The following is a 16089-nucleotide window of genomic DNA, read 5'->3' as shown; positions in this document are numbered from 1 at the left end:
GCAGAAGGCATTTTATTCTGTGTCTTGGGATTTCTTGTTTGATTCTCTTAAGCTCTTTGGCTTTCTTGCTCAATTCATTGCGTGGATCAAAGTATGTGTCACTTTTCCTTCATTCACCATCTCTATCAATGGTGAATTTAATGGTCACTTTAGGAGTATTAAAGGCCTGAGATAAGGAGATCCCTTGTCCCCTTTCTTGTTTGTTCTTGTTATGCAGGTGTTCTCCTCAATTGTCAACAAATTCACCTTAGAGAAGCCCTTTAAACACCAGTGAAGATGTAAAGCTATGTCCCTTACCCACTTAATTTTTGCTGATGATCTTATGCTCTTCTCCCATGGTAGCATTGCTTCAGTCCAAACTCTTAAACAACCATTGGATACTTTCTCACATCTCTCTGGCCTCAGGATGAATCACAATAAAAGTCAAGTCTTTCTTTCTGGTGTTAATTTGCAACTTGAAACTGCTATTTTATCCACCCTTGGATTTGAGAAAGGTTCCCTCCCTGTGAAGTATCTGGGGGTTCCTCTTGTCATTACAATGCTTAAGGCTACTGATTGCTGGGGGCTCATTAACAAGATAACTTCAAGAATTGCTCATTGGACAAGTAGATCACTTTCCTTTGCTGGTAGACTTCAACTCATAAGGGCAATCCTTTTCTCTACTCAGATGTATTGGAGCTCTAAATTCATCCTCTCACTAAGTATCATCTCTGAGTTAGATGCAACATTCAGATCTTTTCTTTGGTCTGGTCCATCACTTAAAAAAACAGGTTCTAAAGTGAATTGGGAAGCTTGCTGCCTTCCTAAAAGGGCTGGAGGTCTTGGTCTTCCTAACCTCTATCATTGGAATAGAGTTGCTATGATGAAGCACCTTTGGCATGTTATCAATTCCAAGGAAATGCTTTGGGTTCAATGGATCAACACTTATCTGCTTAAAGGAAGAAGTGTTTGGGAGGTAAAAACCCCAGGGCAATGTTCCTAGAACTGGAGAAAGCTCCTTCAACTTAGGTCTTCTATCAATCCTCTTGTCAAGGTGGAAATTGGAGATGGAAGCTTGTCCAATTTCTGGTTTGACAATTGGATTTCCTTTGGACCTTTACATTTACTTGTTACTCAGCAACAACTCATACAATCACGCTATGATACAAAAACTAAGTTAAGTTCATTCATCTCTGGCTCCAGCTGGTCATTTCCTTCCTCCATCACTAATATCCTACCCCAACTACTACCCTCAACATCACTTCCCACACCAGTCCCACAAAGGAAAGATAGATTTATTTGGATTCCTTCATCTAGTGGAAAATTCACAATTGCTTCTACACTTAAACTCATCAATCAGGACATACCTTTGCAGCCCTGGTCTCATCTGGTTTGGTCCAAGCTCTCAATTCCAAAACATTCATTCACACTTTGGGTTGCAATCCAAAATCGTCTGCCAACCCTCAATAGAAGATGTGCTGCTTACCTCAACACCACCACTTGCCTCCTAAGCAATAATGACTTGGAATCACACAACCATCTTTTCTTCAGCTGTCCCTATGTTAAACCCTTATGGACCTTTCTTCAAGCACGTTGTGGGTTTTACATATTGCCCTAAATTGGTCTGAATTGACCCATTGGGCTGCTCATCACTGGCGAGGCAATAATCAACCTCAGTGTAATTCCGTTTCCAAGTTAGCTCTCTCTTCTCTAGTTTATAATGTGTGGAATGAACGAAACAGGAGGCTCTTCAAGAAGAAAAGACTTTCAGCTAACTCCCTACTTCATATGACACTAGAACCTGTTCGATTGAAGCTCATGTCCTTTACCTTCATTGAATCAATCCACACCAAACGGCTGATTATGGAGTGGGATCTTCCATCCTGCGCTCTCAGACCATCACTAGAGCCTCCAGATTAAGATCCTTCACAAGGAGAAGTTTCTCCATTGCTGTCATCTGTGTATGAATGTGTTTGATTACAACGGATACTTTGTTGCCTTTGGGCTGGATTGGTTCTTGGTTGCTTTTGGGCCCAGTGGTCTACCCTTGGGCCTTGTATTTGCTTTAGGTTAGCCTGGGCTAACTAGTCAAACTTGTATTTCTTCTCAATTCAATATATTCATCTTACTTTTCAAAAAAAAAAAAAAAAAAAAAAAAAAAAAAAAAAAAAAAAAAAAACTGTTGTTCGTAGGGCTATGTTTCTTCTTCTATTTGTTGTAACGGATGGATGTTTTTAATGTTTTTGTTGGGGCACTTTCCTTTGGGCATGTTGCCGTTGGGTAGCGTAGCTTTGCTTCATGACCTCTTTCTTTTTGGGCTCAGCCTTCCTTTTGTACCGTTTTCTTTTATTTATATATTTGCTGGATCTTCCTGAATATATATATATATGGAACTTTGCCACGAATTAATATCGGTTCGAATTGTAGACTCCAGTCTATTATATTTAGCTGCTTTAGATCAAACAATTCCCAATCGTAATCTTTGTGGATTGCATCATTCAGATAATATATGAAAATTAAAAAATTTCAAAAATTTGATATATTTCTCTTTGATTAAGATCTCATTTCAGCAAGGCTAATTAAATATCGTCCAACATTGGATTTTGGCGTCAGAGACCAATCTTCTCCTCCAGCATCATCAATAAGCAAGACAAGACATACAGATCTATACACTAAAAAATAATTTCTGTACAGTTTATACAGATGATACTGAGGACCAAATTGAACCCCTACTGACATTTAATCTATCTATTCACTTATCAAAGACAAATCAATGACAATGAACAAGAAGAGAACATCTACTGTGAAGAAAATATCACAGTTAATTTGATATCATATTCACATTTTTCTGCTCGTGCTTTTTGATGCTTAATTAACACTAAAGCATCTCTCTAAAGAGGCAGAGCTAGCTGTAAATTAGGGATTAATCTTTGGGATCACAAACTAGAAACTAAAATTAAGTGGATGCATAATGCAACATTTTAGACTGAAAAAGAGTGTGAATTAAGGGTATGAAAAATTGATCAAAATTGCACCATTTAGTAACCCGGGACCAATGGTGGAGGGGGCGATGCGTACGAGGCACCAAGGTTTGGTGGAAGAACGAAGTCATCACGTGGTGGCGGTGAAAGAGATGGAGAAGTTGGCGGCGGCAAGTTTCTTATTGGGGCTGGTGGAGGCGAAGAAACTGGTGGTGGTGGAGAGTGTACTGGAGGTGGAGGTGAGAAAACTGGTGGTGGTGGAGAGTGGACAGGAGGTGGTGGTGAGTGAGGTGGTGGTGGAGGAGAGTGGACAGGAGGTGGTGGTGGAGAGTGGACAGGAGGAGGCGGTGGAGAGTGGATGGGAGGTGGTGGTGAGTGAACTGGTGGTGGAGGAGAGTGGACAGGAGGTGGTGGAGGAGAGTGGACGGGAGGTGGTGGTGGTGAGTGAACAGGCGGCGGAGGAGAATGGACTGGTGGTGGAGGAGATCTGACAGGAGGTGGTGGTGAGTGAACAGGTGGCGGAGGAGAATGGACTGGTGGTGGAGGAGATCTGACAGGAGGAGGTGGCGAGTGAACAGGTGGTGGAGGTGAGTAGACAGGTGGCGGAGGTGAGTGGACAGGTGGCGGAGGAGAATGAACTGGTGGTGGTGGAGGTGAGTAGACAGGAGGCGGTGGAGGAGAGTGGACTGGTGGTGGTGGTGAGTGCACAGGTGACGGAGGAGAGTAGACAGGAGGTGGTGGTGGAGAGTGGACAGGAGGTGATGGAGAGAGGACTGGTGGTGGTGTTATAGATTTCTTTGGTGGTGCCGGAGATGGTTTTGGTGGTGGCAGTGTCTTTTCAACTGGACTTGGATCAGTTTGTGAAGAATGTCCACCACACTTGGACTTGCCACAATCAACAGGCTTACTCAACACAGGAACACATGTGCTTTGTGTCTTTTGTCTGGGACGATCAGGCAAGCAATTGTCTATGTCATCCAACATACATTCTTTCCTAGATTGTGGCTTGCACGCTTGTCCCTCGCCATTGAAATAGTTATTGGAGAATGTGAAGTTCTTCAAGCTAGGCAAGCTGCAAATGTTATCGGGAACAACCCCGGTTAGCTTGTTGTTTGAGAGATCCAAATGCTCAACCTGTTTAAGGCCACTGAAGCTCTTAGGCAAGATACCGGTGAACAAATTAGACGCTGCAGCAAAGACTGTCACGTTCCCGAGCAACCCTATCTCGGATGGCAAACATCCTGAAAGCTCATTGTTTATCAGGACAATTTCATTCAATGTTCTCGCCATCTTACCTATGCTGCTTGGAATGCAGCCAGTGAATTTGTTATTGGCCAACACTAGGACAGACACCGGAGAGTTTCCTAGGGTTTCAGGAATGTTTGATGTGAATCGGTTGTCATTCAAGAATAATGCGTCTAGACTCTTGTTAAAGACCTCATCAGGCAACCTTCCTTCAAAGTTATTGAACCTAAGATCGAGGTACTTGAGATTAGGCATTGATAGTACAACATTTGGGAAAGGTCCAACGAAGCGGTTGTTACTGACATCGAACTCAATCACGAGCTTAAATCTATAGAAGCTCTTGGGGATAATCCCACAGAAGCGATTGGAATTGATGTGGAAAAAGGCAATGTCGGATAACAGGCCTAATTCAAGTGGGAGGTACCCGGCAATGTCACCATGGTTAAGGTCAATACCGATGACAGTATCTTGTTTCGGGTCATCAAGAGCCGGTGCACAGAACACGCCAGTGTACTTACAAACATCAGGTCCTTCCCAATTGCTAATGTGCTTCAAGGGGTCGGAATATATAGCCTTCTTCCAAGCCTGGAGCGCGATGTACGCGTTTTTAAGCCTGGGATTGGGAAAAGTGAGATTGGATTCGACGTTGAATTCCTTGTCCGGCAAGTCACCATTCTCACCGAGGGTTAAGAGCTGGCGACGAGCAATGGAGGCAGCTTCGGCATCAGATAGAGCGAAGGAGAACGAGGAGAGAGAAGAGGAGAGGAGGAGGAGAGAGAGTAATAAGAAGAGGCTGCAGCCTGAGGCCTGCATGTTGGTAGAGATTGGAATAAGCCAAACCACCTTGGGGAGCCCCAAGACTGCTTATAAGGGTTGGAAGGGTGAGGAGATCAGAGTGAGTGGAGTTGGGAGGGTTTGTTATGGAAGCCAAATAAGTTTAATTAAGAGGCCAATTTAAGAGGCCCTGCAAAAATCTCTCTAGATATATACCACATTTGACTATGCATTTCTAGGCACCACATAAATTGGGGGACACTCTCTGCCCCATATTGGAAACCTGTAATATTTTGGCTTTCTTCTCTAAATATACACTCCAAATCTTTATAAACCATCAAACCAAGTCAAACTTCTAAGCTAAAGATTTTTTTTTTTTTTAAGTAGGAGGTGCAAATTCTCACCCTTTTTACACCCTTAGTTATTGGATTGAGCGGCTACCATAGCATTCTATATGCCATAACTGAGCATGCGAATTATAGGGTTTAAATTATTGGCTAACTAAATTCTTCCGATTTAATTAATAGGTTGGGTGACATCACAAGTCAGATTTAGTTGACATTAAGGCTTTGTTTGTTTGGATGTAAAACACTTTTTAAAAAATATTTTTTTAGTTTTTGGTGTTTAGCTATCCTAAAATATTTATGAAGAAAAAAATTATTAAAACCTAACAAAATTAAGTTTTAGTACCACACCATGACCTCAAATGAGATTTACACAAAAAGGAAAAAAAATGCTAAAAGTAGAAATGGCAGTAGTTTGCAAACACAGCTTTTAATATTTCTGTTATTTTGCATATTAAACATTAGGATTGGAATAAAATCAGGGTGATTTTAGATTGATTCAATAACTCGATTGATCAATACAAAAAGGGCAAAAAAAAAAATTGAAAAAGAAAAAAGCAAATATGAATCTATTGATAATAGTATTTCCAAGTTCCTAACCAATCAGGAAAAAAAAAAGTTCCTAACCAATCTGATCTGAAAATATTTTATTAAATAAAAATAGAAAGCAGATATACTTTTAGAGCAACCCAGTGCACCCATTGTTTCCCATTCCACACTTTATATAAGGTGTGTAGCCACATCATCAACTTTATATAAAGTGTACAGTCATGTCAGCATTTGATTGCACACTTATTTTAAAGGCTCTAAGTTCTTATTGTGCACTCATTTTTTCATTGTATACTTTATTATATTATTATTTTTTAAATAATTATTTTAATCCAATATCATCCCACAATATTATTTTTTTTATTTTATATCGTTATTTCACACACATTCCCATACAATGGCCCACCACTGTGCTGCCCTTTCTGCTCAAGCCAGACGCTACTCCATTACTTAGCTGTGAAGAGTGGAGTGTGTAATATGAACTGGGCCCCACTAGTGTGTAATCCGCACAGAAACGCCATTCATTACACACAGACACACATATTATACACTTTATCTTGGCGATGGGGTTGCTCTCATTTGCGACGGTTAGTTATGTTGTTGTAAACTTACTATTTAGTTAGTTTGATTCAACAATTGAGAAAATTCGTAAGACTTTTTATGTGATGTGTGTTTGTCAGTGCATCTAATTGATCAACATTTCTGAAATGAGATTTAGCACATTTTGGTTACTGCTTAGATTAAATAATATGGGCATTAATCGAGCACAAATCCGGATCCTCTCATGCCATTTCATCATGTGACATGTCAAAATCTGGATCCTCTCATGCCATTTCATCATGTGACATGTCAAATGTCATTACATTGGCTATGCAACAATTTTATTATTGCTTATACAACTTCACATCATCTATGCAACAATTTTACATCACTTATTTAACAACTACATTACATCATTTATGCGATAACTTTTTCATATATCTGTTGCACTAATATTTTAAGATCAATTGTAGGCTCTGATCCATTGGAAAACCCCTCAAGATTTTAGACCATTGGCGGAAATGGACAGAATTATCTGTGCATTACATACATTGGCGGAAATGGACAGCCCTGATGGCTGGTGCACCGGGCATACCCAATATATTTCCTGCAAAGGGCTAGGGTCAGTTATTATGTCATAACGAGTAACTGCTTTGCTGTGGGCCCTTTTCTGGGGACTCAGGTTTGGGCCGTTTTTTTGGTCTCGTTCCGCTTCTTTTATGCTTTGTTTTTCCTATTTCACATGGGCCAATTTTGGGCCTCTCTCAGGCCCAATCCCTACAATATATTACCTCATTTCGCAGGCATGAAGTTTTGTTTCCCTTATCGAATTGGTAATTTTGGATTTGGGCCTGGGTATTTCAAATCAACTGGATTGGGCTTCTGTGCAATATGGGCTTGACTTATGCTTTACCTCTTTTCTCTGGGCCCGTTCACATGATTTCATCCTATTGGTCCTCCACCTATACAGTTGGCTTATCCTGATTGATTAAATATATATCTATATCTATATCAATATCTATATCTATACTATTCTAAAAGTGTAACAAATTTCTTAACAATTTTAGATTTTTAAAAAATATAAAATAAGTTTCATTAAATATTTTACATTAAATTTGTATTACTAACAATTATTATAATTTTTAATTCGAATTCTGTTTGGAATTCTAAAAAGTACCAAATTAATCACACTAAAAGACATCATATTATTATAATTGTTAACAATTTTGTATCTATATTCATCTATCTATATCTATGCTATTCTAAGAAATTTTATTTTTTAAAAAAATATAAAATAATTTTCATTAATTACTTTACATTAAATTTGTTTACTAACAATTATTATAATTTTTAATTCAAATTCTGTTTGGAATTCTAAAAAGTACCAAATTAACCACACTAAAAAACACCAGATTATTATAATTGTTAACAATTTTGTATCTCATATATCTACACTTAATTGTTAACTTTTATTTAGTTTGGAATTTTTTTTTTTTTTTTTACTTTAATTTAAAATGCACTAAATTTTTTCTAACACAATTATTATTTCATTGGTTATTGATGGCAAGTTTTTTTTTTTAATTTTCTATTCTAAAAGTGTAAAGGTCATTTTATTATTATTTCATGTTATAATTTTTAAATTCATTAAAACATACATTCTCTGTGGTATTAAAACAATATTATCGGTTACATTTTCGGACCCCACTTCAAATCATTCCCTTCAACCACCTTGAAAACCCTAATTCCACTAAAACACGTTCTCAATCTTATTAAATGTGTTACATTAAATTTGTTTTACTAACAATTATTAGAATTGTTAATTCGAATTTTGTTTGGAATTTTTATTCTAAAAGTGTAACAAATTTCTTAACAATTTTAGATTTTAAAAAAATATAAAATAACTTTCATTAAATATTTTACATTAAATTTGTTTTACTAACAATTATTATAATTTTTAATTTGAATTCTGTTTGGAATTCTAAAAAGTACCAAATTAATCACACTAAAAGACATCAGATTATTATAATTGTTAACAATTTTGTGTCTATATTCATCTATCTATATCTATACTATTCTATGAAATTTTTATATTTTTAAAAAATATAAAATAATTTTCATTAATTACTTTACATTAAATTTGTTTACTAACAATTATTATAATTTTTAATTCGAATTCTGTTTGGAATTCTAAAAAGTACCAAATTAACCACACTAAAAAACACCAGATTATTAGAATTGTTAACAATTTTGTATCTATATATCTACACTTAATTGTTAACTTTTATTTAGTTTGGAATTTTTTTTATTTTTTTATTTTTTATTTTACTTTAATTAAAAGTGCACTAAATTTTTTCTAACACAATTATTATTTCATTGGTTATTGATTGCAAGTTTTTTTTTCTTTTTCTTTTTTTTTTTTTAATTTTCTATTCTAAAAGTGTAAAAGTCATTTTTTATTATTATTTCATGTTATAATTTTTAAATTCATTAAAACACACATTCTATGTGGTATTAAAACAATATTATTGGTTACATTTTCAGACCCCACTTCAAATCATTCCCTTCAACCACCTTGAAAACCTTAATTCCACTAAAACAAGTCCTCAATCTTATTAAATGTGTTACATTAAATTTGTTTTACTAACAATTATTGAAATTGTTAATTCGAATTTTGTTTGGAATTCTAAAACGTACCAAATTAATCACACTAAAAGACACTAGATTATTATAAGAGAAATGATAGGTCTTCCGATCTTAATTGCCGACTCATCCCCCGAATACAATGTAGTTGAATCCCGTTGGAACTGTTAAAAAAATTCCCGTAGACATCTCTTTCTCTTCGATTCATTCTCAACCACGTTATATTCGATGATAGAGTCGGCAATTGAGGTCGGAAGATCTATCACTTCTCTTATTATAATTATTAACAATTTTGTATCTATATCTACAGTTAATTGTTAACTTCTATTTAGTTTGGAATTTTTTTTTTTTTTTTAAATTAGTTGTGTACTAAATTTTTTCTAACACAATTATTATTTCATTGGTTATTAATGGCATGTTTTTTTATCCTTTTATTTTTAAAATTTTCTATTCTAAAAGTGTAAGTCATTTTATTTATTTATTTTTATTTCTTAACATCTTATAATTTTTAAATTCATTAAAACACTGTGGTATTAAAACAATATTATGAGTTACACTTCTAGACTCCACTTCAAATCATTCCCTTCAACCACTTTGAAAACCCTAATTCCACTAAAACACGTCCTTTATCTTGTTAAATGTGTGTGTGTTTTTTTAAGGGCTTTAAGTTTAAACTCTCCGTTTTTTTTTGCTGTTTTCATAATGTGTATTTAAGGACTTCAAAGGTTTCATCATGTTGGGTTCATCCTTTTTTGCCTGCCAATGGAGTTTCAAACCAATAGAAGAAATCTTGAGTTACAAATATATGTTTCAAAAATTCATCCACCAATACCTTCAAAAACTCCTATCTAGAAATATTGGATTTTCAAATGGGTTTAAGATTCAAATAAATTATTCTGTGAAGAATGACACCAAGTAATCTGGAAAAATGAATAGTTTGATTGTTAGAAGAAAGAGAGACAAATTATTAGAAGAAGCCCGGATAGCGTGTCTGAACCTAGATTGATCTCGAAGATGGTGTGTTTGAACCTAGATTGATCTCGAAAATGGTGTGTTTGGTTCAGGCGAATGGCAATAGAATGGGTGCGCATTGTTAAAACATAGGTCCATCCAAAGAGTTTTTTTTTTTTTTTTTTTTTTTTTTTTTTCAAAGTTTCCTTGATTTGCGTTTTTGGCTTTTTTGGAGACCAGCAAATAGGACCTCTCTGGTGGTGGTGAAAAAAAGAAGCAAAACGTAAAAATTTTATTATTAGTTCTCTTGCCAGAGGTGATTGTATATATTTATATATATATTTATCTGGTTTATTGTTGTATATATCTATATATCATACTATCTTACTACAAGATCCTTCAATTAAATCAGTCAACTAGCATACTTTTTTCATGTAAAACAAGTTTCCGTACATCATGATCCGGCTCATGGCATCCATTTTATTTCCATAATAAATTTTTTTTTTTCTATAATATGACATATACTAGCTTATTATGCCTAATGTTTGAATTTTGATATCTTAAGAATCATAAATTAATTTTGTTGTTTTGAGAAGCTACCACTATCGACAAAGGAATTCCAATTAGTGCTGAAACAATCTAAAATTTTGAATTCATGGCAAAGAAAAGGTTAAAGGAGACCAAGTTAATTGTGTGATTTCATTCTTGTGTTGCGTATCTTTCTTTCCAAATCTTTGGAAGATGACTCCAATTAGGGGAGTTACTCGATTTTGAAGTTTTTTTTAGGGTATAAGAGGTACCGCATATGTTGACCTTGGAAATTTTTATAAATATTTTTTATTATTTATATTTTCTCTTAAAATATGGTTTTTTTTTTTTTTTTTTTTTTCCTTTCTTGGTTTGTGTTCTCGTATACTTTATAGAACTTTGCATATTTTTGTTCACAAATTGAATTTAATTTATCAAATATATGGCTCGTATGGATAGTTTCAAAAAATACGATATTACAAATTATACTATAAGTTTGAGTTTATTAGAGATTTTTAAAAGTGGTTTTGATCTTGCATCACAGAAATAAATTAAAAAAAAAAAAATGATTTATAGAAATTTTTTGGTTTATACATGTACATTTTTGATTTATAAACTAAATTTTCTATTAAAATTTTTATCAAAGATTTTAACCACGTGTGTATACGTAACTGATGGAATAGCCAAAAAAAAAATGTTTTGTATCTAAATCATAAAATATTATTAAGAACCAAAATTTGATTCCAATTAATCCGTAACTGATGGGATGTTAACTAATGAACATATAATTTTCATATTAAAATCATAGACTATTAAAAACCAAAAATTGATTGCCATTAATATGATACACTTAATAATAATCGTATTAGAAAATTTTAGTGTCAAAAATACAAATAGACAAAGTTGGAAAGAATATTTTAATTGAAGTAATACAATAAGAACATTTCATGTAAACTATTTAATATAAATGATTTTGTAATTTTAGAAATATAAAAATGTTAATAAATAGAGACTTTTACCATAATTCATATATTGAAAGAATGTTTTAATTGAAGTAATACAAATATTGTCCCAAAAATAAGAATAGACAAAGGTGGGCCTTTTGCCACAATTCTTTGAAAGACAATGTTCATCAATTGTGGAGAGAATGCCCATTCAATCTTTGGACAAAGATCTCGAAAGAGTTTACAAACACAAATTTTTTTCGTTAAATTTTTTTAAAAAAAAAATATTTACGAACTTTAGTTATAAATAAAGAGTTTCATTAAACACCAACTCATCATTTTTAAAATTTTCCATTAATGTATTCTCTATTTTTTTAAAAGTTACAAACTATATTTATAAATAAATAGTTTCATTAATGTACTCTCTATTTCATAGTCATTATTGTGGACCTAATTTTTATAATAATTTATATTCTGTATGTTTTAATTATTTTTATTTTTATTACTTAATATTTATTTTTATGATTTTGTACTACATAAATGAACATTATTATTATTAGTATTATTAGATTATATATAATAGTTTTATATATGGTTGTATTATTATTTATATTCGTTAATGATTAATTGATCATGTGAATTTTGCTAGTATATATATATATATATATATATATATATATATATATATATATATATATTAGGACAAGAATATTATGAATTAGTGGTTAGAGGAAAGGGAGAGATTGCAAGACTCGAAACACGGGACACAACCCAACTCCGGTCGGGCAACACATCTCTGGTGTCTTAGTAGACTTGAACCCATACGGGATAGAAAGCAAATTTTTTTATTATTTAATTTATTTTTTCTAAGACTCACTCAACTATTTTACTTTTTGGATGGACTAAAACCAATAGCTCAGTATTATTGGATTCCTAATTTATTGTATCATGAAAGGACTAAGACATTTTCAATGGGGGACTAGGTTCAAGTTGATAATGATTGAGAAATATTGGGCAGAAGTCCACTACTCTCAGTAACATATATATTGCCATAAAAAGAAGCTCACGAAAGGACATCACCCACGAACACTTGCATGGGCGTTTCATATAAAGATTTAATTATGAGGTTTTGAACTTTTCTTGACCCACTATTTTCATTTTTGTATATCTTGATGAACTTTTTTTTGTAAAGAAATTGAATTGAAATGACATTATGGGAAAAGTGGTTTAACAAACAAGATTAAAGGCAAGCACCCGAAGCAAAATTCTCTCTGTTCAAAAGGGACTCAAATTCAGTACTTTTTTTAATAGAGTTTCAAAACTCCACCTAATACAGGGGACCAGAAAATTATGTGAAAGAGGCAATAGGGAGATTTTTTTTTTTTTGTAAAGTCAGGAGGGCGATATTAAAATTTCATAAATACTAGGTCCTTGCTATGCAGTCTCCTTTGGATGCAAAGGACCTCTCGAGAAATTATTAAATAGACCATGTATGTTGATGGTTTAAATCAATCAAAGACATATGTTTTAATTTACTCCTACGATGTATTAGAGAGAATAAAAAACACATGTTTTTTGATGTTATGGACCACAAGCCTACCAAATCCTTAAACATCTTGCGAGAAATGAAGTATTGTGGTTCGAGCTAGGGACATATCCAGAAAGTTGTGGGAGGGGGTGCAAAAGTGAATTTAGTGTATTTTTTTTTGTAATTTCAAAGGGGCAAAGTGAAAATTTTATAGGTATATAATTGAAAATAAGAAAAATTAGCGATATATAATAATAAAAATAAAAAATCAATTGCCCCCACTAAATGCGAAGTGGCTCCGTCCCTGGTTCGAGCCATGTCCCACCTACAAAGAGCTACTGTTTGAATTAGTAACACACACACATACACAAAAATATTTTTCTTTATAATATTTGACTATATATTGTGGAAAAACATATTGCGAAAATGAAGGTCCTAATGAGAGGGAGAAGATTGTGCAGTGATAACATAGTTGAAATCAATATTAGACGTATTGCTTATGTTAAGAGATTAGCTAATAGGATATTGGATAAACCAGAAAATCGGGTCAAAGGAAAATCTCAAGTAGGTTTGTTGAGATAGTCTTTCAATCCCCCTCTTATTGTTGTAACAATAAATAGATAAGTTTGTTGAGAGAATCTCTTCATCTCTTTCATTCGATAGGAAAGAAAAAAAATTGGATGAAAGGGAGAAAAAAAGGGATGAATGAGACATTCACAGGGAAGAGATTGTGTATTTCATTTTTTTTGTTTGGTTAGATAGAAAATAAGAGAATAAGCTGACAATTTATTATGTTCGTTAAGAAAAAAGGAAAGATAAAGTTTTAAATTATTTTTACCATTAGGTCCAGTAATATATTTAATATTATAATTAATAAAAGATAATACTATAATTTAAAACTTGTGTAATTTAGGAAAGTATCTAATTTAAAACATCTATAACAGTCCACTTTTCTTCCCCCTCTCTTCTGCCCGTTTTTGGACGGACGGAAATTTATAGAGAATGAAGGATGACATATCCCTCCTATTATTCTTTCTCGTATTATCTCTACTGAACAAAGGATGTTTGTTCATTCTTTTCTATTTTCTTTCCATATCTCTTCCTTCCTTTCTACTGAACAAAGGATTATTGTTGTGATACCCCCGGATTTCCGAATGCGGTTGGCCAGGCCCACTGTAATACCCCTAATTTTAAAAGGATAATCTCGGTATTATTTTAAATATTTTTGTTGCATTTTATTTATTTATTTGTTTATGTGATTATTTGATTATGTGATTATTTGATTATGTGGTTATCTGTTTACGTGTTTAATTGAATTGTTTAATTGCATATTTTATTTGCTTAAATGTGTTATTTGACTTAACTGATTATGTGTTTTAATGTTTTGAATTAGTTGGTTTAATTAAGGTGTTGTTTATTTGAAATAAATTGTAGATTAGATGTTTCTTTTGTTTTATTTTATTTTTATTTTATGGTTAGTAGTAATGGGCCAACCAATTGGGTTCCATGGACTACTTGGATAAGGGGTTTAATGGATACAGATAATTACCCATGGATAGTTGAATATGTATATATATATATATAAGGAAAGTCCTTTAGTAATAATATGGTGTATATTTATATTTATATATAAAAAGAATATATATAGATTATACGTAACATATATTTTTGTTACCTTTTTAGTATTTCAGTTTTATTATTATTTTTTAATAATATGACTTGGATCGGGAAAAGGAGTAGGGTTATTATTTAGCCAATAAATATACAACTATAGGGTTTAAAAAGGGGACTAGAAATATATTACGTAATATATTTTAGAGAGAGAGAAAGAGAAAGAAGGAAGAGAAAGAGAAAGAAGGAGGTTAGGGTTTTTATCAAATCCCTAAAGGCAAGTTCTTGTTCTACACTTCCCCTTTGATCTGTGAACTATGTATCTAGAGTATAATTTTAGGATTATTTTAAGAAAAATTAAAACTGGAATTTGTAAATTAATTGATCTTGAACATACGTTTTATTAATTTTGTTCATAGTTGTTCTTGTTGTATGAATTAATGAATTTATGGATTTGATCTAGTTTTTTTTAATAAATTTTTACATGTTTTAAATGATGTAATTTCATATCTGTGTATTGATGGAATCTAGAAACATGCCTTAGAATCCTTAAACAATAAAGAATGAATTCACAGTAGAAGTTTTGGGTTAAATCGCATCAACAGTTTTCGATCCGTTGTTACAGTGCTCGAGTCTTAGAAGAATAACTCAAGCCATAGGTGAAAAGCTCGAGCCTTGGAAGAAAAGCTCGAGCCATAGGTGAAAAGCTCGAGCCTTGGATGTAAAGCTCAAGTCATGGACAAGAAGCTCGAGCCATGGATGAAAAGTTCAAGCTATTAGGATAAAAACTCAAGCCTTACATGGGAAATTTTCATAAACAACGTCGAATTAATCTTAATTGATTTTGAAGGGTCCTGAACACTAAATAAGGAATAGGTATGAGTTTAAATAAATTCTAAATAGACTTAATAGTAATAATGCATACTATTTGAGTTTTATAAGGAATGAATGGATTTAATCTTTTAAATTTGTTCTGACAATTGAGATTAAATGTTTAGCATGAATTGTATTTGGGGAATACTAACTTAACTGTATAATAAAATATCAGCATGTTTAAAATTCAGTTTGTGTAGGATATATGGTATAGGAAGGTTAAATAAATTATAAGTCATTCTTATTATGTGATAGCATGATATTCTGTTATTACGCTTATTCTGGATTATTTGATGTATTATTTTATTTGTTACATCAACTGTTGGATTGTATGGATGTAATGCACCAGTATGGAATGGTGGCATTCTAGGGACGGATTAACTTATTAGTTAAGTCCTACCTATTTTTGTATAAGTGAACAGATTAACTAAAATGTTAAGTCCTACTTATATTTGTATCAGATCAACTAAATAAGTTGGATGATACATAGTGGATTAGTTTTGGTACTGGATAGGATATATATTTATATATATATATATGTATATATATGTAACATGACATGAGCTTGAGCCTCAGGATCAGTGGTTAAGGTGCGTATATGG

General features: G+C 33.0%; 1 protein-coding gene across 1 annotated transcript; it reads right to left on the bottom strand.

Moving 5' to 3' along the window:
- Positions 1-2558: 2558 nt before the first annotated feature.
- LOC132279174 (pollen-specific leucine-rich repeat extensin-like protein 3) lies at positions 2559-5018 on the bottom strand. The gene has a single exon (XM_059781108.1). It carries the CDS (start codon positions 5016-5018, stop codon positions 3018-3020), a length of 2001 nt encoding a protein of 666 aa, XP_059637091.1. The 3' UTR covers positions 2559-3017.
- Positions 5019-16089: the final 11071 nt, after the last annotated feature.

The sequence above is a fragment of the Cornus florida genome, unplaced genomic scaffold, assembly GCF_030987335.1.
Source record: "Cornus florida cultivar Cherokee Brave unplaced genomic scaffold, ASM3098733v1 CherokeeBrave_3.0.0_Hap2_Chr10, whole genome shotgun sequence".
NCBI lineage: Eukaryota > Viridiplantae > Streptophyta > Magnoliopsida > Cornales > Cornaceae > Cornus > Cornus florida.
Note: the sequence above shows the minus strand (reverse complement) of the source record. Positions and strands in the feature narration are given on the sequence as shown.

Excerpts from the sequence above, each read along its gene's own strand:
- LOC132279174 (XM_059781108.1), bottom strand. The coding sequence starts at position 5,018 with ATGCAGGCCTCAGGCTGCAGCCTCTTCTTATTACTCTCTCTCCTCCTC.